General features: G+C 43.4%; 2 protein-coding genes across 2 annotated transcripts in view; one reads left to right on the top strand and one right to left on the bottom strand.

Moving 5' to 3' along the window:
• DISC1 (DISC1 scaffold protein) overlaps positions 1-27,827 on the top strand; it is a 369,832-nt gene that overhangs the window by 72,401 nt on the left and 269,604 nt on the right. Inside the window, 2 exon segments of the mRNA XM_066236163.1 lie at positions 14,939-15,044; positions 18,260-18,495. Coding sequence (XP_066092260.1) covers positions 14,939-15,044; positions 18,260-18,495 — 342 coding nt within the window.
• LOC136320306 (stathmin-like) lies at positions 8,969-9,596 on the bottom strand. The gene has a single exon (XM_066253493.1). It carries the CDS (start codon positions 9,556-9,558, stop codon positions 9,133-9,135), a length of 426 nt encoding a protein of 141 aa, XP_066109590.1. The 5' UTR covers positions 9,559-9,596; the 3' UTR covers positions 8,969-9,132.

A 27,827-nucleotide genomic window follows, 5' to 3' on the forward strand; every position in this document is an offset into this window, starting at 1 on the left:
GTGCTAATTTTGAAAAACACCCCTTTGTTGGTTGGACGGGTGGAGTCCCTTCCCGAGTGAGAGTCCTGTGTCAATCAGCCCTTTCTGCCAGTTGACAGGGATAGGCCCTGGACATGTGCGGTTACAGTTCCCTGGAAACTAGCCTTTTGAGAAGGTGGAGGTGGGTGTCCTCTTGTCAAGGGCAGCTTGGTCTTCTGTTGTTGTGTTACCCTTTGCCTTCTCAGTTTCATGGTTGATTCTGTCGTCTGTCTTGCTCTCATTCCTACTCCCTTGCTCACCCCTGGGGAAATGCCTTAGTTCTGCCCTAAAGTCTGGGGTCTGGGTCATCGCCATGGTCTCCTGGATAGTGTTCCTGATTCCCATATGCTTCCTGCTCAGTCATCTTTCACAGTGCCACCAATGGCAGTAACATGCCACACTCAGTGGCTCTCTGCCTTCAGGGTAAAATCTGGGCTTCTTAGGATCACAGCCACAGCATTTCCAATCTGGCTCCCAGCAGCCCTTGGTTTAACTAGCCATCACCAGTGCCCACAGCCCACACATACTAAAGTGTTAGAAGTTGCCTAAGTGCTCTTAATGTTTCTAAGTTCAAACTTTGCACCTGACCCACTGTTGTCATTACCATTCTTGTGTAGCCCATAAGTCAACGTCTCCCCCTTGAACTGCTGGAGCAATTTGAGTCACCTCCTGTGTTGGATCTTAAGTAAATGTTTCCCTGAATATCTGTTTACTCTGAAAGACTACAAGATCCTGGAGGACAAGGCTGCATTGTATTTATTCTTTTATGCCAAGAGACTGGAACAGTGGCTAGCCCACAAGACATATTCCATGAGTCTCCACCGAGTGAATGAAAGTGATACATATGTGGTGTACCTGTATATAGGTTGCCAAAGATATACATGAATTCCTATTGAGAGAGAGAGAGAGAGAGAGAGAGAGAGAGAGAGAGAGAGAGAGAGAAAGGGAAGCTTCACTCTGATGTGGTTCAGTTACCTGGAGAGAATGCTTATTCAGCCTTCCTTCTGACTCCCTAGCAAGGACTTCCACAGTGTCTTGACAGAACCCTGGCTTGGAGGCCAGGATACCTGAGTTCTGGTCTTACCTTTTCCTCTAACCCCCTGTAATGACCTGGTGTAGTATCCTAACTTCTGCACACTCACTTTCCACATCAGAAAATGAGAGGGTTGAATTAGATCACTGTTTGCCAAATACCAGTTAGTTATGTGTTATCTTGGCTTTTCTTTTGCCAAATCCACTTGTCTTATTAACACAATTAGAAAATAATGACTCAAAATGAACTTCTCTCCTTGTTTTTATAATGCACATTAACATTATTACATAGTTATTTGTAATTTAAAAAATTGTATTTCAATATGCCAAATGCCCAACTAGCCTGTGGCATTTTTCATCAACAGGATTAATGGATTTGCAGGTCTCCCCTAAACCAGGGGCTGTGGCTGCAGTTTTCACAGCGGCCACCAGTTGGGCTGGAGCTCACATAAGCCCAGAATTTGGACAGAAAGGTTTCTCACAGACCAAGGGCTCCTCTGAGTCAGCGGGACACAGAATGTTTTCCAATGAACAGTACTTTCTTTCTTTGTAGAAATAAGATAGTTGATTGACTTGGAAAATTTTCAGCTAATTAATAACACAAATAAGTGTCTCCTAACCTTTTGGGATCAAGTATTTCTTTGAGAACCTGGTGAAAGCTGAAGACTTCTTCTGTCCTCAAATTGCGTATGCCCAAACATACTAGCGACTGCATGCAGTTTCAGGGTCTTTGGAATTTAGGTTAACGAGATTTTGTTTAGAATAAGCTTTAAGGAAATGCGAACAACCAAGTACAATCAGGCACTTCAATTTCATTTTTCTTTGTAACAATCTTTGTTTAATTCAACTTTTTAAAAAGCTTAGTTTAACTTTCTGAGTCTTGTGTTGAAGACCACCCTGAAACCCCACCTGATTTATTTGGGTCCTTCTAGCAGCCCTTCTAGCTGCTTCCTCTGTGGGTTAAGCAGGGATGGCTCAGTAATGTAAGTAGGTCACTGGGGTGCCTCTGCTCAGTGGGCACAAATGCAGCATGGTTTTACACTTCTCTAGTCTTTGTTTTGCTGTTGAATACATCTCTCCCATTTCTTTATATCTTGGACAGACAACAAATGTCTTGGTCATTTTCAGTTACTGATGTTCATTCATCCATTCCAGTTTGGAACATCACTTGTACATCCAGTTCAAATCTTTCCCTGGCCAGTGTCTGTAGTCTTCTCCTTGCTGGTCAGTGCTGCCTCCTTGGCTACTAGAAGCTGGGAAACCCTGCGTATAGGAGTCAATACACTTGCTTTCCTATGGGACCTAGGCATAGGTTCCCCAGGGACCACCACAGGGCCTTCCGCTGTCCAGATCCTGGTGAGAATGGAGTTCTCTCCTCCTACCTGGGCATCGACGCTTTTCACATTTAACCCAGCCCCTTTCTGTGGGTCTCCTTGCCCAGTGGCACACTGTTGTGAAAGTAACTTTTGTGATGTCCTCTTGATTCATGGGAAGCTCACATATCTTTGGGCAATGAATGGTGGGCATTCAGGCTGCCCTGTTACAGACCCTCAGACTTCCATGGCTCTCCAGTTCCTTTATCCAGAAGATTCCTAGGAGGATTGAGCCCTAGTCACCCATGTGGTGATTAGCTCAGTAATGCACTGTTTATGGATTTTTCCTCTTTCTCACTTTCTCACTCTTAAGTTTTATGAACCACTTCTCCAAAAAAAAATAAAACAGTCCCAACTCGGACCCCTGCTTCAGACTTTGCTATTGAGGAACCCACACTTAAATGCTACCCACCCTGGAGAATCAGATTCCAGTCTTCCTCCTAGCAGGGCATGCCCATCTTTATGGGTGAGTCCAGTGGGTTTCTTTTTCTCCATTTGGTTTGGGTGGAGAGCATATTTGCATTTTGCCTTTCTGAGGGAAGGGGTCCGAAAAGCACCTCTCATGAAGATTTCACTTCCTGCACAGCCAGTGTGTGTGTGTGTGTGTGTGTGTGTGTGTGTGTGTGTGTGTGTGTGTTGAAAGTAGTTAGTGGTTGTGGTAGCAATGCTTGTGCAGCTCCTGGAAGGGGCACCCCTGCCCACAGTTAGAGATTTAGAATGGGGGGCATTTAGGCCTGTATTTTTCTGTTTTAGCTTCTAATTCTGGAGCAACAGGAAGATCCCACCTTGACATCCTGTCATAACAGTGATCAGAGGAGAACAGAGAACCATCTATTTTTGCTCTAGTCAAAAGAAAGTTATTTTTCCCTTTATCCTAAGAGGAACTTTGGCTTGCATTTACATGTATGACTGTGATTTTCTCACTAATATTTTGCATTTCTCTGACTGCATTCTACGTATTTTCCCACTGCATCTTCACCAATGTGAATAGTAAAATTGGTCATATTTATAGCCTAAATTGTGTGCATGCATGTGTGTGTGTAAAATGGCCTTTATTAGGCCCTGGCCGATTGGCTCAGCGGTAGAGCGTCGGCCTGGCGTGCGGGGGACCCGGGTTTGATTCCCGGCCAGGGCACACAGGAGAAGCGCCCATTTGCTTCTCCACCCCCCCTTCCTCTCTGTCTCTCTCTTCCCCTCCCGCAGCCAAGGCTCCATTGGAGCAAAGATGGCCCGGGCGCTGGGGATGGCTCCTTGGCCTCTGTCCCAGGCGCTAGAGTGGCTCTGGTCGCGGCATAGCGACACCCCGGAGGGGCAGAGCATCGCCCCCTGGTGGGCAGAGCATCGCCCATGGTGGGCGTGCTGGGTGGATCCCGGTCGGGCGCATGCGGGAGTCTGTCTGACTGTCTCTCCCCGTTTCCAGCTTCAGAAAAATACAAAAAAAAAAGGCCTTTATTAAACACTTTCCCCCAGTGGACTACTTAAAACACCAGTAAACAAAATACAACTGAGTTTATTTTTAATTTTTATTTTTTAAGTGAGAGGAGCAGAAATAGACTCCTGCATGTGCCCCAATTGGGATCCACCCAGCATCTCTCATCTGGGTCCAATGCTTGGACCAACTGAGCTATCCTCAGTGCCTGGAGCTGATGCTGGAACCAATCAAGACATTGGCTGTGGGAGGGTATGAGAGAGAGAGAGAGAGGGGAGAGAGAGAGGGGAAGAGAAGAAGATGTCACTTTTCATGTTTGCCCCAACTGGGGATTGAACCTGGGATGTCTGCATGCTGGGCTTGATGATGCTTTATTCACTGAGCCTACCACCCAGGGCCATAGCCGTATTTAAAAATGAAAATATACAATGGTTTTCCAATGGGACTTACCAAGAGCTCTGGGTTGCCTCTCCACATACTTCCTGCTCACACGCTTTACGATGGAAACAGAAGAGATAAATGCTGTGTAGCTCATGATGCTTCTGGACTGAGCCATTTCCCCTCTGATCCCTTATTCCTTCCTCTATTCCCTTTGAAACACATTGTTCTTTATTTCCACTTAATTGCCCTGTCAGGAACCCATACCATAGAATTCAGTGACAGTCTGCTGTAAGTCCACAGATGGAATGAAGGTACATTGTGTAAAGACTAGAAAATCATTGTTACAGACACATTTTACCAGAGATAAAAAATGAGAGGGCAACATTATGATATGGTACAAAAATGATCACTATCAAGGCATAACAGGGTATGTTTCTGGATCAGAGCTGGAGGTTAGATGTCAGGTGGGCACCAGCATGTCATGTGTCCCATTCCCAGGAGACCCACTGCTGACCCTTGTCATCGCCTCTAGAAGAGAAAGGAGGAAGGAAAACAGAGAAAAAGAAACTGAGGTGAGCCACAGAGGACTCCTCTCAACTGATTTTAGGATTAGTGGATTATAAATACAACTTCCCAAACAAGGTCTTCCATGTCACCCTCTTTAGCTCAAATTCAGCTGACGCCTGTTTTTCTGAAGCCAGTTGGTTGGGCAACACTTTATAAACCCAAATAACTATGCACGTTTTCCTCTTGTAGGGAGTGAGACAAGACTGTATAAAGCAATGATGCTCAGTTTTCTAAGGAATATGACTTTTATCCCGTTCTCCTTTCTTTTTGGACCAAAATCATATATTCAAAGGAAGAATGGTAACGTGACCTATACACAATTTTATATTGTAAAATTGCATGCCTGGCAATTTTACAATATTCAGTTGTGCTGTCAGAGTGGCCTCCATAATTTGTGGCACTGTTGGATGAGGAAGCTAGCTCTAGATGTAAAGCACACTTGACTGATTATGTGACTGGTGCAAACCATTTCTGTATCAGCACCTTCCCAGAGAGGGAGAGATGGAAACACGGATGCTGTATGACATCAGTTTGATGGACTGCTCATCACTGGGAGCAGTCATCAGCCAAGGTACTCAGAAGAGCTGCATTCAGTTCATGTTGCCAGAAATAGTCATCTTGACTGAGGTTTGCTTAACTGTGACAATGAGAGCGTTGGCCATGCTAATTTGGGTCCTTTCCTTGACTGAAATGCTACCTTTCCAGTGTTGGCACAAAACTGATTTTTCTTGAACAATGAAGCCTGGCATTCCTGTCTGGGAGAGGGCCTCGCTCTGCTACACGCACAACTGTACAGACCACAGCAATTACCACAAGCGATTTTCCATGGACATTATGGGGAAAACAGCTGTGTTAGGCTTGCTCACTGGTTTTCCAGCTGCAAACACTTTGCTAGATTAGTGTGCTCAGGGCGGATTGCAGATGGCAGATCATGGAATGCCTGCCTGCCACTGTGAGAGGCCTAAGAAGTGATTTCCCCTGCCTGTTTGCTCGTCTGCCATTGTGAGAATTAAACGGTAATGGCTCAAAGCTTTTGGTCTCTGCAATTTCTCTGCCATCTTCCCCAATCCAGTGTGGACCTGCCTGGCCTCGGCCACTAGCATTACAGACGTCCTGGCAGGTGTGTTGTCTGGCCACTCCTCTGCCCAGTTGGCATTCTCCAGATGCTTCCAAAGGCAGCTCTCTGAATAAAGGATAAATGCTGGAGGGTCCTGGGCAGGCGGCAGTGATATGGGTTCATCACGGGCACATGCTCATTGTCCACCGGGCTCAGGAAATGCTGACACTCAATTGGTGTTTCAGTATTAGTGTCACTGAGCTCACAGAGGTGACGTGGTGAGTGCTACGCTGGGATGAAAATGTTCTGTGCAGTTTGGTGCTCAACTGTGTTCAGGGCTGTGGGACCTTATTTTACAAATGGTTTATCTTTCCTTAAATGCTTAGGGGAAAGATAAAAGTAGAAAGCCAGGATTTTCCCAGCAGCGGACAGCCCCAGAAGGAGGACTGCGTGCCACCTCAGGTCTAAATGTGAGGTCTGAGACACCCTGGGTCCCCAGCAGCCTGAATGCTGTTTTGACATCCCACTCGCCTGTTTCAGTTCTCACCCCTGCAGGATGTATTGTTTTACATACTGACTAGTTAACAGCAGTGATGCTAATTGGGACTGACACTAGGGATGAGACATTGAAAATATGAAATAGAAAGGGAACAACATCGTCGAAGGAAGAGACAGCGGGGCTCAGAGGACTGCAAGTCTGAAAGGGGCAAAGCTGTCTCTTGCTTCATTACTGAGCTGCCATGTATCCTGGGGCCATCACTCAGCCATTTGTGGATGGCTTCCTGTACCCGGAGTCAAAGCCTGAGAGATGGAGAGAGGAGTTTTGGTTAATCACATGGGCTTTCCTGGTGCATTATAAATAATGAATGTGATTAACCATAATAGGGAGAATTCCCAGTTCCCCACCTGTAGCTCCTCTTAGCTAATTTCAATTAGATATTGATTTCCTTCAATAACTCTCATCCCAACCCAGGTGGTATCTATTTAGGAAATTCAGGAAACAATATTTGCATAAGCAGAGAAAATTGGGAAATAAATTTGTGCAAAGAAGTGATCTAATACAATAGCAAGATGAATGTAAACAAGTTCTGAACTTGGTAGGCCACGGACTCATTAAATCATTCAACAAATATTTGCTAAGCCCCTGCTCAGTGCTGGGCACTAGGGACAACCCGTGAGATGGCTCAGTCTCTTTCCTCTGAGGCTCCGAGTTGAGAATAGGGGCTATGTGAACAGATGAGTCAGACATTGGGGCCCAGAGGCAGAAGTGTGTCCAATTCCTGCGATGTCAATAGATGATGATGGTTCTGTTCCAGAGACGTCCTCTTCTGATACATCTGAAGAACTGCAGAAACAGTCTATATTTTTTAAATCAAACATATATTAGAATTTTACATTCAATATTTGTATGTTTCAAGTGTACAGCATAGGGGTTAGTCATGTACTTTACAAAGTTTTCCCTGATATTTCCAGGACCCACCTGACACCATAGTCATTACAATATTATTGCTATATTCCCTACACTATACTTTACATCTGCATGATTATTTATAACTACCAATCTGTACTTAATCCCTTCACCTTTTTCACCCATCCCCCCAACCCCACCCATCAGCAATCATCAGTTTGGTCTCCATATCTATGAGTTTGTTTCTGTTAAGTTTGTTCATTTTGTTCATTAGATTCCACATATAGTTAAATTATATGATATTTGTCTTTCTCTGATTGACTTATTTCACTTAGCATAAGACCTTCTAGGTCCATTCACGCTGTCACAAATGGTAAGATTTCTTTCTTTTTCAAATGGCCAAGCTTTTTGTTGGGAAAACAGCTGTGTTAGGCTTGCTCACTGGTTTATGGGCTGCAAGCACTTTGCTTGGTTAGTGCGTGAGTCCGTGGCAGCACCACGTGTGTATAATCTATGTAACACTTTGGGTGCTTTCCCTCAGGGCAGCAGGTTGTGGATTGCAGATGGTGGATTGCCTGCCCACCTCTATGAGGGGCCTGAGAAGTGGTTTTCTCCTTCCTGTTTGCTCATCTGCCAGTGTGAGACTTTATTGAACGTTAATGGCCCAACGTTTTCTGCTCTACAGTTTTTCTACCACCAGCCTGAATCCAATGTTGATCTGCCTGGTCTCGGTCAACAGCATTAAACCTTAAAAAAAAAATTGATTGATTGATTGATTGATTGATTGCTTTCAGAGAGACAGAGAGAAGAAGAAGGAGAAAGATAGTGAGTGAGAGAGAGAGAGAGAGAGAGAGAGAGGAGAGGGAGAGAGGAAAGCATTCATGTTTTTCCACTTTGCTGTGCCTTAGTTATACATTCATTGGTTGCTTTCACATGTGCCCTGGCTGGGGATCGAACATGCAACCTTGGTGTTTTGGGAAGATGCTCTGAGTAAGCCAACTGGCCAGAGCCTACCGCAGCTTTTTTATCCACTTGTCTTTTTTTTCCCTATTTTTTTAAAAAATATTTCCAACAGCACTGTGCAGTTTTATAAACCATTCAAGTACAGTAGCATCTGGTAAGATCGGGACAGAATTGGGATTTAAAAGTGAACACATATTCAGCATCTAACAATTTGAAAGAAGCCAACTATATACTTTTCACAAACATGTTTCCACAGAGCCAATACAGTACTAGCCATTGACCCAGTACACCAGGTGTACTGAAGTAAAAAAGATACAAGAAAAATAGCTACATTAGAAAGACTTCAACACTTTAGAAAAAGAGCAAAAACACTTTCAGTTTCTCCCTTTATCCCCTAAAACAGGGGTCCCCAAACTACGGCCCGCGGGCTGCATGCAGCCCCCTGAGGCCATTTATCTGGCTCCCGCCGCACTTCCGGAAGGGGCACCTCTTTCATTGGTGGTCAGCGAGAGGAGCATAGTTCCCATTGAAATACTGGTCAGTTTGTTGATTTAAATTTACTTGTTCTTTATTTTAAATATTGTATTTGTTCCCGTTTTGTTTTTTTTACTTTAAAATAAGATATGTGCAGTGTGCATAGGGATTTGTTCATAGTTTTTTTTATAGTCTGGCCCTCCAATGGTCTGAGGGACAGTGAACTGGCCCCCTGTGAAAAAAGTTTGGGGACCCCTGCCCTAAAACAACACCGTACAGTCTGGATCTACCTATGGTCCTACATCAGCTTCTAGAAGAATTGTCAGGAGGGCAAAAATAAAATGACACTGGCCAGTACAGTCTTTGGATATTTAGGAAGGGGAGGGGGAGAAAGTCAGTTCTCAGAACAACTTAGTCAGCTTCAGTTTCATCAGCAGGATCTTTGGACTCTGTTCTTCCGCACTTCTTCAATGTGCTTGTCCTTCTCTCGCAAGCACTGCAGTTTGGCAGCCACTTGTGCCTCTCGGTTCTCTTTGTTGACTTCCATTTTGTGGGTCAGTTTCTTTTCTGCCATTTTACTGAAGTTGTTCTTCTCGATTGCTTTCTGAAGCACTTCTTTCTCATGCTCTCGTTTCTCAGCAAGCTGCTTCAAGACCTCAGCTTCATGGGGCTTGCGTCTTTTTTCTGCAGCTTCTAACTTCTTCTGAATTTCCCCTAGGGAAAGATCCTTCTTCTTCGGAGGGGAAAGAGGGAATTCTGGAACAGATTCTTTTGATCGAGGGCTGAGAATCAGCTCAAAAGCCTGACTTGAGGCACGCTTCTCCAGTTCTTTCACCTGGATATCAGAAGAAGCCATGGTGAACAGAAGACAAGAGCCTGGCAGTAGATCCTACACAATCCAATGGCAAGGAAAGCCCTCCTCCCTTTGCTCCCACCCAGTCTGCGGCCATCCTGGCTTTCTGTGTCCCCAATTGCCTTTGTGAGTTGTTAGCCTCCCGGGGCCACAGTCACTGGGCGAAGACCATCACGGGGAGCGGGCGCAGCCCTGATCTTGCGCAGTTTGGCCCTAAAAGCACCCAGCTCCCTGGAGGCACCTCTCCGCCCCTCCAGACAATGGGAACCCCAGCGGGGCCACGCCTGCAGGGGGAGTGAGGGAGACAAATGGGGACCCATGCTCCTTATTGTCTCCTCAGCCGCAACTGGGGTCTAAAGTCGGGGGCTTGCCCAGCTGGCCGCGCCCCCAGGGAGTGGGGACAAAGCCCAGGCTCCGCCCGAGCCACACACAAAGCGAGCGACCCCAGCCCGTCAGCCTCTCCGGGACCTGCTGCCCCGCCCGCCGCCTTCCAGTAGAGGGCGCCATGAAGGCCCCGCTCCGCCCACTGGCTGCGACCCTCTTGCTGCCCCCAACCTCCTCCCTCCACTTGTCTTCTGATGGGCACTTGGGTTGCTTCCATAGCTTGGCTATTGTAAATAACACTGCAATGAACATAGGGGTACATATATTCTTCCAAATTAGTGTTTTGGATTTTGTAATGCTGGTGGCCAAGGCCAGGCAGCATTGGATTTGGGCAGAGTGTAGAGAAACTGCGGAGCCTGAAAGTATTGGGCCATTCTATTTAATAGAGTCTCACAACGGCGGGCGAGTAAACAAGCAGAGAAAACTGTTTCTCAGGCAAGCCGTAAAAAATGGCCACTCACGGTGGTGGGTGGGCAGCCGGCAATCTGCCATCTGCAATCTCCTCTTAAGCACAAGCACCCACTGCCTTACATAGGCTATACACACATGCCTCTGCCACGTGGTCACACACTAATCAAGCAAAGTGCTTGCAGCCAGTATACCAGAGAGCAAGCCTAACACAGCTGTTTGCCCCAACAGATTTCTTTGGATATATACCCAAAAGTGGAATTGCAGAAGTGGTAATAAGGTAGTTATATATTAAGTTTTTTTTTTGTTTTTTTTTTTTAAAGCAGCATTTTTTTTTAATTCATTTTTTTTTTAGAGAGGAGAGAGACAGAGAGGGAGAGAGAGGAGAGAGAGACAGAGAGAAGGGGGAGGAGCTAGAAGCATCAACTCCCATATGTGCCTTGACCAGGCAAGCCCAGGGTTTTGAACCGGCGACCTCAGCATTTCCAGGTCGACGCTTTATCCACTGCGCCACCACAGGTCAGGCTATATTAAGTTTTTTGAAGAACCTCCATACAGAAAGAAACATTCTGTGGGGCAGCTGTGTTAGGCTTGCTTGCTGGTGTACCAGCTACAAGCACTTTGCTTGATTAGTGTGTGAGCACCTGGCAGAGGTACCTGTGCATGGCCTATATATGGCAATGGGTGCTTACACTCGAGAGAGATGGGCGATTGCTGATGCGCAGATTGTCTGCCCGCCACTGTGAGGGGCCATTTTTGCTGTTTGTTTTCCTGAGAGGAGGTTTCCCCTGCCTGTGTGCTTGTCCGTGGTTGTGAGACTTTATTAAATGGAATGGCCCAATAGTTCCTGTCTCCACAGTTTTTCTACCATATGCCTGAATCCAATGTGGACCTGCCTGGCCTTGACCACTGGCATTATACAGTCCATCTTTAATCTTCATTGCTCCATGTAAGACAGAGGACAGTGTGTCCACTGGATGTGAGCATGGTGCAAACATTGAGACATGAGAGTCTGTAAACAGCAAGCTTTCTGCAGACAGAAGGGCCTGTACATATTAGGTACTCAGTGGTCATTTGTTGAATAAATCTGATCCCATGATCAGCCATACAGGGAAGCCATTATCATCACCCTCATCCTCATCTTAAAAATGAGGCAGTTAAAGTAGAGAAAGGTTTAGTGAGTTCAAGAACAAAGCCAGAAAAAGCAGGAGTGAGGCTGGAGCTGTGGTTGTCTACCTCCCAGTGTTGAGCCCTGTAATTCTCAGCTGTCCCTCATTGAACAGAGAGCAACAGGCTTAAATCAGTGGGTGTGGAAGCACATGACCGGAAGTTTATGATCTTGCAGGGGCCTAAGCGGCGTGTGGAATCAGTCTCATGTGTAACTGACTCCTCGCCATTGCTCTCTGTGGTACCAAGGGCAAGTCACTTAACCTCCCTGACATGGTTTCCTCATTGATAAAACTGGTAGTAATATCGTCCCCTTAGATCTGCAGTGGGAAGAGAGTGTGATAAAAATGATAGTGTCACTTGACTTGGGGGGAGGTGAACACACAATATGGTATACAGAAATGTGTTGTAGAATTGGACACCTGAATTCTATATGTTATGGTAACGAGAGTCATCCTAATAAATTCAATTGAAAAAATGCTAGTGCCTGGGGTATAGTAAATTCTCAAATCATGAGTTCATTTTATAGTCGATTATCAGTTAAAAATTTTTACTATTACTATTATTATTTGCTTTGAAGCACATGGAACAGAGAGTAACAGGTCTTAAAATAAATGTCTAACTTGTGTGGTATGTTACAATAAGTAAGCACTTTTTAAGATGATTCAGGAAAACCAAGGTATATGAGCTGGGCTTCTTTTTTCTCAGCTGCTGCTCTGACTTAGAAAAGCTAAGCAACGTATTTTCTCCCATGGGTTCTAAAAATATCAGGTTGCTTCTCTGCAGTGCTTGGTGGACTCACGCGGTTTTCAGTGCCACACAGAGATTGAGGAGATGGGAGAGTGGCTTCCACCTTTCAGCTCCTACAGTGGGGGTTTGAGTCTTGGTGGAGCATTTTACTATGGCCTGTATTTTCCTGCTGGTATGTTTGTCCCTGCTCTGTGCAGGACCCATGTCTTTTCATGGCTGTGTCCCTAGCACCCAAACATAGCCCACAGCACGTAGTAGGCTAGCTGAATAATGTGTTTTCCCTTTGCTGAATAAATGAATGAATCAATGAAGTGCATTAGAAGTGAAAGGAGAGGAACAAAGCACATGTATATTAGGGACAGTTACTAATTTTTTTTGGTAAGATTTGTGGAGGTGGTGAGACCCTGCGAATGTCCAAATTAGAACTTGCAGTGTCACTTCTGGTGGTGAGCCCTGAGCTCAATACGTGTGTGGCAGCTGACATCTGGCTCTGTGACAGGAGCTTCTAGCAGAGGAAGGGATGGGTTTAGTTCATCCTCAGACCATCGGAGAAGCCATAGATACCTGCTTCTCTGCAGAGAAGATGCCCTTGACCATTAATGTATAGATGGTGTTTATTTAAAATGCAGACATGTCTGTTTTGTCCAAAGTCTACAACAAGTTGACTGTATTCAAATATTCAAGTCAATTGTGCAGTGACTTAGTGTATGGGGTAGAAAACATTTTTATTATGGTTATACAAATAGTACATGCTCAGAAAACTTAGAAAATGAAAGATTGGCCATAAGAAGTCATCTTGTCACTCAGAGATGAGAACTGATAAACTTAGTGGATATTTTCCTATTATATACATGTTATTTTTATAATAGTTGGTTCATAACATACATATTACCATAACACCTACATTAAAAATAGCAATATACACTGAGCATTCTTTATGCATTTATAGCTTCTTTGACCCAGTTTTAGTGGCTGTGCTGTTCTCCTCAGGGAGGCTGAGCTGTGGGTTATTGCTCTATCCTCATTTTGGGCCACAATTGCAGTGTTTTCAGTTTCTGGCCACTAAGAAAAAACTGTGGTATTTTTGTAGCTAATCTTTGTGCACATCTCTGATTATTTACATACAATGAATTCTTAGACGTGGGACTGTAAATCCAAAGTTGTATTATATTTCAAATCTAATTCTTATCTCCTATGTACACCAAAGAGTTGTGGTTTATAAAAACTTTTGCCAGTTTGTTAGGTAAAAAGTGACATTTTATGTTATTTGAATTACCATTTTGATAATAAAAATGGGTTATAAATTAACCTTTGCAATTCCTTTTTTGGATTTGATAGATGTGCTTGTCTTTTTCTTCTTGACATGATAAAACTCTTGACATTAGCAAGATTTCCCTTTTTCTGTTACATGGGCAGTATAATATTTTCCCCAACTTGTCATTTGCCTTTTAATTTTAGTTATGCTGTTTTCTTAGACATTGTTTTCTTGAATTTTTGACATAGTTTCTCTGTCCAACTGTGTGGCATTAGAGAACGACTATTTTAAGGATGAATTTGTCACCCTTGGATAAATACCTGCAAACTTTCTGCAAAGTGATTCACAGCTTTGGACCCCGCTCGTACCACAGTTCACCAGCATGGCTTTAACCAGATAGGCCAACTCCTGCAAGAACAAGAGAAAGAGCCCACCAGATTTTAAGTGGTTTTGAAAATTTTCTTAGCAAAACCTTTTTGAGAAGCTCTGACCCCAGTATCTGTGTCTCAGTTACAGCTTTTTAATCTCTACGACCAAGATCAGCCCTGGAATTTGGCTCCGTCCTGATAGTCAAGGCAGTGCTGTCCAGTAAAATATAATGCATACCACAAACATGATTTTAAACACTAATTTTTATTTATTTATTTATTTTTACAGAGGCAGAGATAGACAGGGACAGACAGGAATGGAGAGAGATGAGAAGCATCAATTATTAGTTTTTCGTTGTGACTTCTTAGTTGTTCATTGATTGCTTTCTCATATGTGCCTTGACCACGGGCCTTCAGCAGACAGAGTAACCCCTTGCTGGAGCCAGCGACCTTGGGTCCAAGCTGGTGAGCTTTGCTCAAACCACATGAGCCATCGCTCAAGCTGGCGACCTCGGGGTCTCGAACCTGGGTCCTTCCGCATCCCAGTCCGATGCTCTATCCACTGCACCACCACCTGGTCAGGCCACAAACATGATTTTAAATGATCTAGTAGCCACATTAAAAGAAAAAGAAGCATGTAAAATTAATTTAAAAACAAATTAAATTCAATATTGCAAATATATTTTTCCTACATATGAACATAAAGCGACCATTAATGGGATATTTTGCATTCTTTGTTTTCTTACTAAATCTTTAAAACGTGGTGTGTTTTACACTTTTGAGCTGTGTGGCTATGGGCTGCAGTAGTGGGCAGTGCAGGTCTGATAACAGCAAGCTGGTTATGCGGAAAAGCCAAAGCCTCAACAGATGGCAATTAAAATGGAAACTTACATGAGGGACCTCACCCCCCCCCCCCCCCCCCCCGTGACCTTTTAAGGATGAGAACAGCTGAGGGCCACTTGGTGACATCTCTCTCTTTACATTCTTGTAGACCTGGGTGTTTCAGCCTCTCCATTTCTGTGCCAACAAATATGTTTTATCTTACGGGCAGGGAGGACACCCAAGCCCCACTCGGAAGGGAGCCCGCTGTTCAGGACGACCTTTGCGTGCCCATCACTAGACGAGACTGGCTCCTTCAAGAAAAGCAGCAATTGCAGGTGAGTAGATGAAGGATGTTAAAGTAATAGGAATCATTTTTTTCGTATTCATTTAGACCAAATGCAGCAATGTGGATCTTGGCTTGAGTGATAATTAGCGCTTGGCTGTCCACTGGAGTACAAGATGGTGGAGATGCCTCCCGGGCTTGTAGGAATCTCATTACAAGTGAGGGGCTGCAGCTCAGCAGCCTGGGCGCCTGCTTTGATCTCCCTCATTACCTCTGAATGTGCTTCCCTGCCTGCCAGACCAATTTGTCACCTCTTACCAGTTTGACCTTTAGAAAGAGCCAGTAAGGAATCATTTATGGAATTCCTATCAAGCTGGACTGTGAGGTGTGGTGGTGGTGAGGAGGGGGAGCTGTGGGGTTGGACCAGGTGAGGTAGGTGTATGTGGGAATGACTGGCAGACCTCATGTGGGAGCTCTGGTGGCCCCCAGCAGTGGATGGATCACCCAGGGGCTAGAAATCTAGCAGCAGCACTGAGCTAAAGCTGGGGACGGGACAGGGGTTAATCAGGAACTCTAGAAGTTGACAGCCCCCCCCCCCCCCCCCGCAGGGATGCCTGGAGCTGAATACACCTGCTGGAACCTGAAGGCCTTGAGGCAGGAATGGGGAGCAGGAGGAAGCGCGGATTGGAGTCACCCTCACTTCTGAAGAGAGCATAGGACTTTAATACCCAGGTCCAAATCCTGGCATAGGCCCTGAAGAGCAGAATGAAATGAGACAAGTTCATGGGAATGTGGGCAAGTTACTGGACACCCCCGTTCCCACCCACCACGCAGAGTATGCTTAACGTTTGAGTTTATCCATCCAATGCCTACAACAGCAAGGGGCAAAGAGAGAAGACAGTATGGCAGTTGGAAATACTCTCCAGTAAACTGAGCACTTACATGGTCAGTGAGCATCATGGCAAACTTCGGACATCTGACAATGTGAAATTTGGTTTTTGGTTTAGTCACCAAAAAACATAATTCCAGATGAGGTCAGCATAATTTCAGATGAGGTCAGAGTATTCAGAAATAATTTTAGCCTAGGGTACTCAGTGTTTGAAGAGAGTGTATTCAGCAGAACTCTGGGGGAAGGTGGATCTTTACTTACTTAGCAGGTGTTTATTGAGCACCTACTGTGTGCCCGATACAAACATAATAAATACCTAATTGTTGACCTAGTGTTTTGTAGGTGGTAGAAGCCACAGTGCACAGACCTACATGATGGGAAGAGAGGGATGAATGGGGCCTGCTTATTAAGATATGAGGTTGAAGCAGAAGAGGGAGTAGGCCTTGCAGAAACCCCCGTGAGCATGTTTCCAACAGAGGAAACAGCTGTGTGGAAGCTGCAGTGGGCATGGGCCTCGGGGTTTCATGGGAGCCCAGACAATAAGATCAGGTGCGTTCAAGGTGTTATGGCCATAGACTCATGGGAAACCAGGAAGCCAGTTGGAGAGAATAGATAGAAGAGGCCTTGTAGGGTCTTGTGGGCCTTGGTAGGGACTTGGGCTTTTCTCTTATGGTTATAGGAAACCTCTTTGGCTTCTATGTTAAGAATAGAGTGTAGGGCCACTGTGGAGAACAGTATGGTGGTTCTTCAAAACATTGAAAACAGGATCTCTACATGATCCAGCAGTTTCACTTCCCGGTATAGGACCAAAAGAATTCAAAGCAAATATACTGCTCACAAAAATTAGGGGATATTTCAAAATGAATATGAAGCTATAAAATATCCCCTAATTTTTGTGAGCAGTATATGTTCAAAGAGATATATTCATAGCAGAAATTATTCATGATAGCCAAAAGATGGAAGCAACCCAAGCGTCCATCAGCAGAAAGATGGATAGACAGAATGTGGTCCCTCCATACAATGGACTATACTTAGCCTTGAAAAGGAAGGAAATTCTGACACAGGCTACAGTGTGGATGTACCTTGAGAATATTTTACTCAGTGAAAGAAACCACTCAGAATCAAATACTGTCTAATTCCACTTATATGAGGTCCCTAGAGGAGTCAAATGCATAGAGATAGAAGGTAGAATGGTGGTCTTTAGGGGTTGGGGGAGGGATCATGGGCAGTTAGTGTTTAATGGGGATAGTTTCAGTTTTGCAAGATGGAAATACTTCCATGGGTGGGTAGGTGGTGGTGATGGTTGTACAACAATGTGAATGCTGTTGGACTGGACAATTAAAAATGATTAAGGTGGTAAATTTTATGTTATATGTATTTTACTACTGTTTTAGAAACTGAAAAAGAAAGAAAAAAAGGCTATGGGAAGTCAAAGGTGGGAGGGAGATTAGTTGGGAGACATATTAATAATACAGGTACCTCTTCTTAGTTGGCGGTGAATCTTCAATAGTTCCTCAGTCTCTCCCCCTACCCCACAGGAAATAGGGTCAGAAAAGAGAATTTGTGGGTGATCTGACCTTGGGATTGAGAGAATGTGGGTAGGAGATGGAAAGACCACCAGGATTAGTGTTCTTATCAGCCAGAAGCCAACTCGCAGAACACAGGAGGATGTTAATTAAGAGTCTAATTTGAAATTCAGAATCCTAGGGGCCATCAGATGATTATCTGTGGTAAGGCGTGCACACAATGGGTGTCCCATTACCTGCTGCTCCTTTTAGTCACTGACCTCAAGATTGTATAATGCTCTTTGAAGTCTTTGGATTTGGGTTTGCTATATTAGTGGAAATTAAATATAGTTAATATTTCCATGAACTTCAGATGACATGCTGTGGCATCTCATTATTCTTCCAATGTTGACTCAAAAAGCCATGCTTTTTACTCTTTCTATGCACGCTAAATTTTCATGCTTGGGGACTGACCTACCAAGGATTGTGTGATTTTCTTTTTTGATCTGTGACTTGTTTTACCTGCTTAGCTCCTATCTCAAGGGATGGTGTTTGCTTCCCTATATTTTGACTCTTTCATTTAAGTAAGCCATTTATGTATTTGCTGGGTTCTTCCAAGACAAATAGTTGGCTTACCTCCCCTCCCCTGACATAGTTATTTAATGCTTGGGAGGGAATGTTTTTCTTTATGCCAACTAATCAGAAATATAAAGCTGGCATGCTTTTTCCAGTTCAGCAAAACTCCCCAAATCTGCCTGCCACGAAAGGGGAACTTCACGGTTCCCATGCATATGGCTGACTCGCCTTTAAACGATTCATTATCAGCAGGAGCATGGCTGATTTAGAAAAATCTGGTCTTTCTTTTCTCTACAGAAAGAAATTGAAGCCCTCCAAGCCAGGATGTTTGTGCTGGAAGCAAAAGATCAACAGCTGAGAAGGGAAATAGATGTGCAAGAGCAGCTCCTCCTGTGGCAGGGCTGTGACCTGAGTCTGCTGATGGGCAGGCTGTCCCTGGGAGAGCTGCGGGAGGTCTGCGAGGCCATGCAGGACACCTTGGCCTTAGCCAGTCAGATTTCCCTCCCTGCAGGACCACCCGAAACCATAAGGAGGTACCAGTGATTTCCTAACTAATTTTGGATTGCTCACCTCCTTGACCTATTTAGGGGTTGATTTAGTCTGCTGTCTCTCGTCTTTAAATATTTTCCAAGCAGAGCTGTATTTTTTCAGTGGTATCACTATCAGTATTTTGAGCAGGAAAAGTCATTATTGTATGGGTACAGTCTGAGCATACAAGATCTTTTACATCCTGGCCACCCAGCCCACCAAATGCCAGGGTCCCTCTCCATTATAGTAGGTATACTTCCATTTCCATGCACCCCTTTAAACTCTAGTGGAGCTCAGTTGAGTAGAGATTCAGATACCAACCTTTGCTACTCTCTGGAGAGAGGTGAACTAAACCCCTTGCCAAGGGAGAGGCTAGCCACTCAGAGGAGGAGACCTTGCAATGACAGTGCTTTCATCTGGAAGAAGGCATGATTATTAATGAGAGCTGACATTTATGGAGGGTTGACCAGGCATGGTGCTAAGCTTCCCTCTCTGTATTGCTTCTATTATTATATTCATTTTGCAGATGAAGAAAAGGAAGTTTAAGAAGGTTAATACTTTGTCCAAAGTCCCCAGGAATGAGAGACAAAATTTACACTTAAACTCCTGTTCATTAATTCGAAGTCTTGTTTTTTATCTACTTAATATGGAGTGAGAACTGTCCCTATGTTCTGGGATGTGGAACATCTCCAAGATACATTTCTACCTCTTGCCATTCAAGAGATCATAATCTTATTTTTGGGAAAGATAGACCTATACTGACACGTGTTAGAAAACTGGGTGGTTTCCAAATGTGCATGCACCTGGGTAGTCAGTGCTGTGGCCACAGAAAAGTTGAGGGGGAAGTTCTTCTCAGTTAGTACACTGAAGAAAATATGCAGTCAGCTTCACTGCCTGTGCTGGTTGAGAATACAGACTCATTCAACCACTTATTACTGGGAGCTACTTACTATTTGGGGTATGAGATGATGATAATACTACCTACCTTATAGGGCCATTATATGGGGAAACTGAGTTAATGCACATAAACATGTTATAACAGTGCCCAAGTGGCAGCAAGCACTTTGCTATGCTTGTCATTTTTATTACGGGGATTTCAGTGTCCTGAAAGGCCTCCAACTGCCTGTCCCAATGTGTCTTAGACTATTTAGGGGATAACTGTCTCCTCCTACATGTGTATCACATCCTCTCTGGCACGTACAAGCAAGCCACAGATGCTATTTGAGGGAGTTGCTTAGGGCTTCCTCCCATTCCCCTGCCAGCCCTGACACTTCCCTGCAGAAGACTAATTCCATGGCTCCTGCCCATGAGAATGGAAGAGATTGGACTGTTGCCAGATTTCAGCTGAAGGAAATGAACCATTGAACATGGCTTGTGCTGTCCCTCCTGCATCTTTGTTTGTGTCCTTACGCTATTGTCTCGGTGTCTGGGCTCTTTCCTACTCCTGCTTCCCTTGTCGTCCTGTGGAAGGCATTACACACACACACACATGTACATACACAAAACATGTATGCTACAAACTATAATTATATTATCATAGGCATTACAGTATACATTATATATAACATTTAAGATGAAACCTGCATGTAGATTTATTTTTATATTTATAAATTTGAATATTTAGATATGCAGCTTAAAGCTCCTTTTTTAGCCCCTCCATCCAGATGTGGCCCACTTAGCTCTCTTTTCACTGTCAGTAGCACAGAGGTCTGTTAGCTCCCCCACCTCCCACAAACTCTCTGAGGGACAGAGTCAGAGCCCACTGTGGTGCGTCACAGAGCCTCCATGCTTTGAGCTGGATTCCTGGGACATATCCCTGCAGGGGTGCCCGGAGCCTGTACAGAGGGTGCAGGTGGCAGAACGGGTGCTTTCTCACTTGAATCCCTAATGTTCAGAGCAGCCCAGTGTGGTAGGCAGGCTGCTTTTATTATTCTCATTTTCTCTTATAAAGCTTTTATACTTTTTCAATGTGAGTTGATATTTAATATTATTTTGTATTAGTTTCAGGTATACAGCATAATGAGCAGACAATCATAGACTAAAATGTTTCTCTCAATGTTTTCAGTACCCGCCACCCCCACCTGGCACCATGCATAGGATTACATTACTGACTGTTGTCCCTGTGCTGCACGTTATTGTTCTTTTCACTTCATAGATGAGGGAACAAAAGCTTGGAGTTCCCTTAGTGAGAAGAGACCTTGTAGACATCTATGGTTGCCATTGGGTGTGAACCAATAAAAGGAAGTTTCCACCTTGAGAGCCAGGGAGGTTATTTCTGTCTGAAGCACAGAACGCCATCCTGCACTCAGGCCTCCTTGTTTCTGGTCTGTGATTCTTCCCAGGCACTCCAGCTTGCCTTGTAATCAGGATGAGATGCAGGAATAAATGTGTGACTTTTGCCCAGCAATCCAGTGCTCTGATCCATTGAATGGGCTCTTAGAAGACTTTTTCCAGTTTGTGGAGATCAGATTTGATGACACTGTTAGGGAAACTGGATACTGAGGGTGGCTCTTGAACATGATGCTATGTTGTCTGGGGGCTCCCTGGGGAGGACCCCTCATCCCTAGATCCAAGTGCTCCCACAGAGATTACAGAGTCTGGGTCAAGAGTAGGCTGTCACTTCTGCGCTGAGATGACATAGGAAAACCTGAGTATCTCAATGTACAGAACCCACAAGTACGTAGAAGGAAATATTGGGAATGGAAGGAGTAAGAGGTGTATAATACCTGTGTGGTTCAAAGATAAAGGAAACATGGGCAGTTTAATGGCCAGTACATAGTGTGGCTTCTCCTTGTGGTGAAGTCACTGTGGGAATGAGCACTCAGTGCAGATGCTCACTGTGAGCACAGCCTGCTAGCACAGAGGCTGTTTCATATGGCTGGAGGGTGACCAACCTGAGACATCCTTGTGATCTGGCTGACCCTTGATATTTCCTTTACTTAGTGGTACAGGGACATACTTCCCTGTCTTGGGGCAGTCTGAGGTATGCAGGGGCAGGTTTTGATTGGTCAGCTTTCTTTCTTCCATGTACAGAAGTCAGACATGGTGCTGGTTTCTACCATTGTTATCAACTGGAAAAACCCATCATTGTTGTGTGAGCTTTCCACGTAAGAGGGAAGACACGTCTTTTCCAAGCTCATAGGCTATGGCATGTACTCCGAGAAATTGAGCATTTGCAAGAAGCTGATGTGAAGTCTATGAGGTTGCTTGGTCTGATATTTTTAACTAATTTTACACGATCCCACTAACCTAGTTTTTTTTGTTTTGTTTTGTTTTTTGGGTTTTTTTTTGCTACGGAGTATTGCATATCTTTTTGAAGGAGCTGACTTGGGACGTATAGCCCATAGGTGCCCAACACAGAAGAACACATCTTATATGCATCAATAGCTCCCTCTCTCTCTCTCTCTCTCTCTCTCTCTCTTTTATTTAATGAGAAAAGTGTCTTTTTAGATGGAGAGATCCAGACAAATTGCGAAACAGGAAAAACTTGAAGTCAGGTTGCAGGGACTGGTATTGTCACAAAAAAATCTGGAGAAACAGACCACGCAACATCATAGCTATTATTATCATTCATGAAGATGACACCTAAAGGCCAGCTGTCAAGACAGGGTGCTGTGTGGAGAGAAGTCGGTTCTGAGGTACTCAGTTCAGTCATGTGCAAGATTGCAGCTTGAGAGCATTGCAGCAAACAGGTTTCTAAGCACAGGCAACCTGGGGCAACTGGGCAGGCACTTGCTTGGCTGGGAGCGGCCACCAGGGCTCCGCAGAAAGGATGTAGGGGACAGAGGACATGAAGGAGCCAGAGGAGCCAGAAGCTCTGTCTGTGAAATGAAGGCTGGAACTGGACAATACTGGTGGTCCCTTCTGGATCTAGACTATTTTGCATTTCATATTTTGTGGAATAGGTTAAAATAAAACCACTTTAAAAAATAACAGTAATTCTGTCCCTAATAGCCCCCAAATAAATTCCTCTGTCATGTTCCTTGGGCTGACTCCAACCATCCAGAAGCCACAGTGCCCCAAGCCCTCCTTTTCTAAGTGAGTCATTGCTGGTCACTAGCACATCACGAGGACACAGACCAGGACCAAAACCCATGCTGCAGTTACTGAGCCTGATTTGAATTTGACTCACTATTTCATCCCCACTCCACCTCCCATTCCCTCTGGGAAATTATTATTGCAGACGAAGGAAAAAGTTTCCAAACTACAACCTGGAAAAGAAGGGACAGGTCTGGAAAAGATTTGAAGCTCCCACCTGTCTAGACATAGACGCCACTCACGCCAAGAAAATGGGACCTGACTTCTGTTTTTTATTGAGTGTGTTGGAAAAATTCAAGGGAGCAATCTTACCTTATTTACAGATTTTTAAAGACTACTTCTTCTCCTTCTTCTTCTTCTTCTTCTTCTTCTTCTTCTTCTTCTTCTTCTTCTTCTTCTTCTTCTTCTTCTTCTTCTTTTTTCACAGAGACAGAGAGAGTCAGAGAAAGGGACAGATAGGGACAGACAGGAAGGGAGAGAGATGAGAAGCATCAATTCTTTGTTGCAGCTCCTTAGTTGTTCATTGATTGCTTTCTCATATGTGCCTTGACCAGGGCGGCAGGTGGGGGGGGGCTACGGCAGAGTGAGTGACCCCTTGCTCAAGCCAGCAACCTTGGGCTTCAAGCCAATGACCATGGGGTCACATCCATGATCTCACGTTCAGCCAGCAACCCTGCACTCAAGCTGGTGAGCCTGTGCTCAACCTGGATGAGCCCATGCTCAAGCCAATGATCTCAAGGTTTCGAACCTGGGTCTTATGCATCCCAGTCCAATGCTCTATCCACTGCACCACTACCTGGTCAGACTTAAGACTTAATTTTGTTCCAGAGTAAATTTACTATGATTTTAAAAAAGAACAAACTAGGGTGAAAAATTAGTTGTGTATTTTTAAATATTGTATTTGAATATTTTACAAATTCTGCTGTCTTGTTTTCTTCAAGGAGTTTACAACAGGGATCTATTATTATTATTTAGGTAGTTCTTATTGGGAGGCTTATAATTTGTAGAGTTACCCATTCCTCTTTCATAACTTAGGTATCAGATTATTTTCAACAAGAGCCCCATGGATTCTCTGAGATGGGCGATAATCACCTTCATGTGATTGTAGCTAGTTCTAACCTTGCGGCTATGAGTCAGCCCTTGACATGCATGAACGCGGGTGGCCTATTTCAGAACTTTTTCTTCTGTTCCATTTTAGTTTTTAGTTTCCATTATTATCCCCTTGAGAACTGAATTCTGTTCTTAATTTCTTTGTAAGTTGGGTGTCTTCTACAACCCTCTCTTCCTTTTCATCAAATTTTCTGATTCTGACATACTCGAAGAAGATTTACTGTTTGCAGGTTCCTCCTCTAACTTCTCGGATTTTAATTTAACATGGCGGATGAAGCAGGTCTTCAGGCCTTGAGCTTAGCGTGACAGCTTGTCCAGCAGGAGGTAGCTCAGTTCTGCTCACCAGGGCCCATTTCAAGGGGATGTGGGGGAATAACCCCAGGTCAGAATGCCGGCTCATCACTTGCTGGGAGTGCAGTTGTTGAGAATTCTTACACTGCTAACGGAGTGACTCATTTCCCTGTGCTGATTCCTAGGCTGCTGGATAACTCAAGCCAGAACCTCTGGCTTCCCTTTAGATGCCTGGAGGGGGCCCTGCACCCCTATGCAGGAGTTGCTTTTGCGGAGGTGTTCTTCTTGGCTGCCACCATCCTTCCCAGTTTGTACTTCTTCTTTGAGCCTTTGATGTGGGTATTTGAATTCCTCCTTCAGTGACTTGTTTAGTCAACTGGATTTTTTCCTGCTGTTCTTTCATTTTGTTCATGAAGGGTCTACTTTTGTAATCTTCATCCAATATAAAATGTGTTCAGTTTACCCACTGAAACAGTTTAAGAAATGAAATTGAAAACATCTTCCAGTTTCAGGAATCTGATTGAGCTGTTGCTTTGTTAGCAGAGTTTGGAGAAGCCCGATAGGAACATCAGGTGTGAACTGCTCCCATGTGCTTCTGCTCTGTGTACACTTGTTCTTAGCCAGACAGCAGGTAATTAAAGGTGATTCAGAAAAGTATCATACGACCAACGCAGAAAGTACAATCTTTTGGGCAAGCTTCATAGTTATGAAAAGCACACATGCTTAGAAATTGAGAGGAAACAACATACATTAAAAAAAATTTAGTATTAAATAGAAATGCAAGCAGTATAAGGTATTTCTTTAAAACAGTCTAAGAGCAATAATGGGACATTACTGTTTAAGTAGTTGGAATTAGGACATCTGAAGTTGCCTTTGATTACTTACTAGCATAAACCCCCCTGGATTGTAATGTTTGCAGCATTGAACTCACAGGAGTTCTGTGAAGAAAACTCTGGAGCCCAAGAACTGAAATCTTGTTTGAATGTTCAAGTACATTTGGTTATGACAATAGTTGGAAGTGTGGAGCCCCCTGGTTATATCTACCTGTCTTTCAAAAACTAAAAGGCCAGTACTTTACTTCTGATTGTAGGTAAAATGGTCTCATTAAACAACCTGGGAGAAGGGGAGAAAAAGGGATGAGTTTTGATCGGAACATAAGGTCGCTCATACTTTTGACTCCTGCACTCATTTCTTCTTGATTAGACAACTAAACTCTCTTACAGAACAAGTGTCTGCAAATCAAAATGTTTCTGGCATATAAATCATAGTTTTGTTTGGAAGAAGATTATTTGAGAGGCAGTGAAAAAGATATGGTTGAATTAACACTAGGAGTATTGGGATAGGCCAAATGACAAGTTAACTGGATTCAATTAAGCTGTGATTTTTGATGGAACTAGACTTTAGTGCAGGCTGGGACTCTGTAACCTCAGGCAGTGTTTCCTCAGGGGAGATGGAAACTGGTAAGGGATGTCATGGGGTGAGAGGGTGTGTGCGTGTGTGTGTATGTGTACACATGTGTGTGCATGAGTGCTTTATCTGACTCATATCAGCAAATCTGGAACTGTATCATGAATTTTATCTCTTTAGTATCTTCACATAAGCACCTTGACCCCAGGATGGCTCTTTGTCCTATCTTTCTTTGCCATTCCTTTTAGGAATGCTTATAGGAGTTAAATAGGTGTATTTTATTAACCCTGTGAGTAGTATGAATATTCATATACGTCCTTGTGCCTCCTGGCCATCCAGAGTACAATTGTACATGTGTAGGGTAACATTAAAAAAGGGCAAATGTATGTTCTTCTTGTTTCCATAAATTGGTATAAAAAAACATGATTTTAGAGGTTACACCCACCGCATTCCTGGATACAGTTTCAAATAAGCCCCCTGCTGAGATCAGTAAACAAGACTACCTCCTTGTTAAGAAAACAAATAAATCACTCTTCAAAGCGGCTCTACTAGAAAAGCCAAATCCGACAGTGGATTACAAATAACAGCTGATGTCAACCCAAGAAGACCTAGAAATAACACAACTGAAAATTGGAGGCAAACAACACCAAGCCTAGACTCAAGCAGCTCTACAAACAACAAACCCAAAAAGCACAAACATAATGAGAAGACAGAGAAGTGCAATCCAAATGAAACCACAAGAGAAACTTCCAGGAAATGAACTGAGTGATATGGAAATAATCAAACTTCAGGATGCAGAGTTTAAAATAATGATTCTTAGGATGCTTAGGGATCTTAGAACAACAATGGATGGTCATCATGAACACCTAAATAAAGAAATAGCAAGTATAAAAAAGGACATTGAAATAATAAAAAAGAATCATTGGAGATGACAAATACAATATCAGAAATGAAGACGACAATGGAAGGAATTAAAAGCAGAATGGATGAAGCTGAGGATCAAATCAGTGAGTTGGAGGACAAGTTGAACGAAGGCAGGGAAGCAGAGCAGAAAAAAGAAAAGAAACTCAAAAAGTCTGAGGAAACTCTAAGAGAGCTCTATGACAACATGAAGAGAAATAACACCCACATCATAGGGGTTCTTGAAGAAGAAGAGAAAGAACAAGGGATAGAGACTTTGTTCAATCGTATCATAGCTGAAAACTTCCCTAAATTAATGCAGGAAAAACTCTCACAAGTACAAGAAGCACAAAGAACTCCATTAAAGAGAAACCCCCAAAAAATCTACACCAGGATACATCATAACTAAAATACCAAAGCTAAGTGATAAAGAGAAAATATTAAAAGCTGCTAGAGGAAAAAAGGCTATCACTTACAAAGGAGCCCCCATAAGGATGACATCCGACTTCTCAACAGAAACACTTGAGGCCAGAAAGGAATGGCAAGAAATATTCAAAGTAATGCAGAAAAGAGCCTACAACCAAGACTACTTTATCCAGAAAGGCTACCATTTAAAATTGAAGGAGAAATAAAAAGCATCCCAGACCAAAAAAAACAAAACAAAACAAAAAAAAAAAACCCCACAAAAAAACCCCACTCAAATAATTTAATAAAACTAAACCAATGCTGCAGGAAATGCTAAGGGGCCTGTTGTAAACAGATCAAAGTGGGAAAAGAATATAGCAAAAGAAGAATACAGCTTTAAAGAATGAAATGGCAATAAAAAACTACATATCAATAATAACCTTAAATGTAAATGGATTAAATGATCCAATCAAAAGGTATAGGGTAGCTGCATGGATAAGAAAACAGCACCTGTACATATATTGTCTACAAGAGACACACATTAAAACAAAAGATGCCCATAGGCTGGAGGTAAAAGGATGGAAAAAAATATTTCATGCAAATGGAAATGAAAAAAAGCTGGGGTAGCAATATTTATATCAGACAAAATGGACTTTAAAACAAACACTATAGTAAAAGATAAAGAAGGCCACTACATAATGATAAAGGGAGCAATCCAGCAGGAAGAGAGAACCATTATAAATATCTATACACCTAATATAGGAGCACCTAAATATATAAAGCAGACTTTGAGGGATATAAAGGGCAAGATCAACAGCAATACTATAATAGTAGGAGATTTCAATACCCCACTAACATCACTAGATAGATCTTCAAGAAAGAAAATTAACAATGAAACAGACTTAAAGGACACAATAGAACAACTGGATTTAATAGATATCTTCAGAACTTTTCACCCTAAAGCAGCAGAATATATGTTCTTTTCATGTACTCATGGTACATTCTCTAAGATAGACCACATGTTAGGGCACTAAAGTGGTTTCAACAAATTTAAGAAGATTGAAATCATATTAAGCATTTTCTCTGATCACAATGGCATGAAACTAGAAATCAACCACAACAGAAAAACTCAAAAATTCTCAAACACATGGAAACTAAATAGCAGGTTGCTAAATATCAAATGGAT

The sequence above is a fragment of the Saccopteryx bilineata genome, chromosome 1 (genome assembly GCF_036850765.1).
Source record: "Saccopteryx bilineata isolate mSacBil1 chromosome 1, mSacBil1_pri_phased_curated, whole genome shotgun sequence".
Taxonomy (NCBI): domain Eukaryota; kingdom Metazoa; phylum Chordata; class Mammalia; order Chiroptera; family Emballonuridae; genus Saccopteryx; species Saccopteryx bilineata.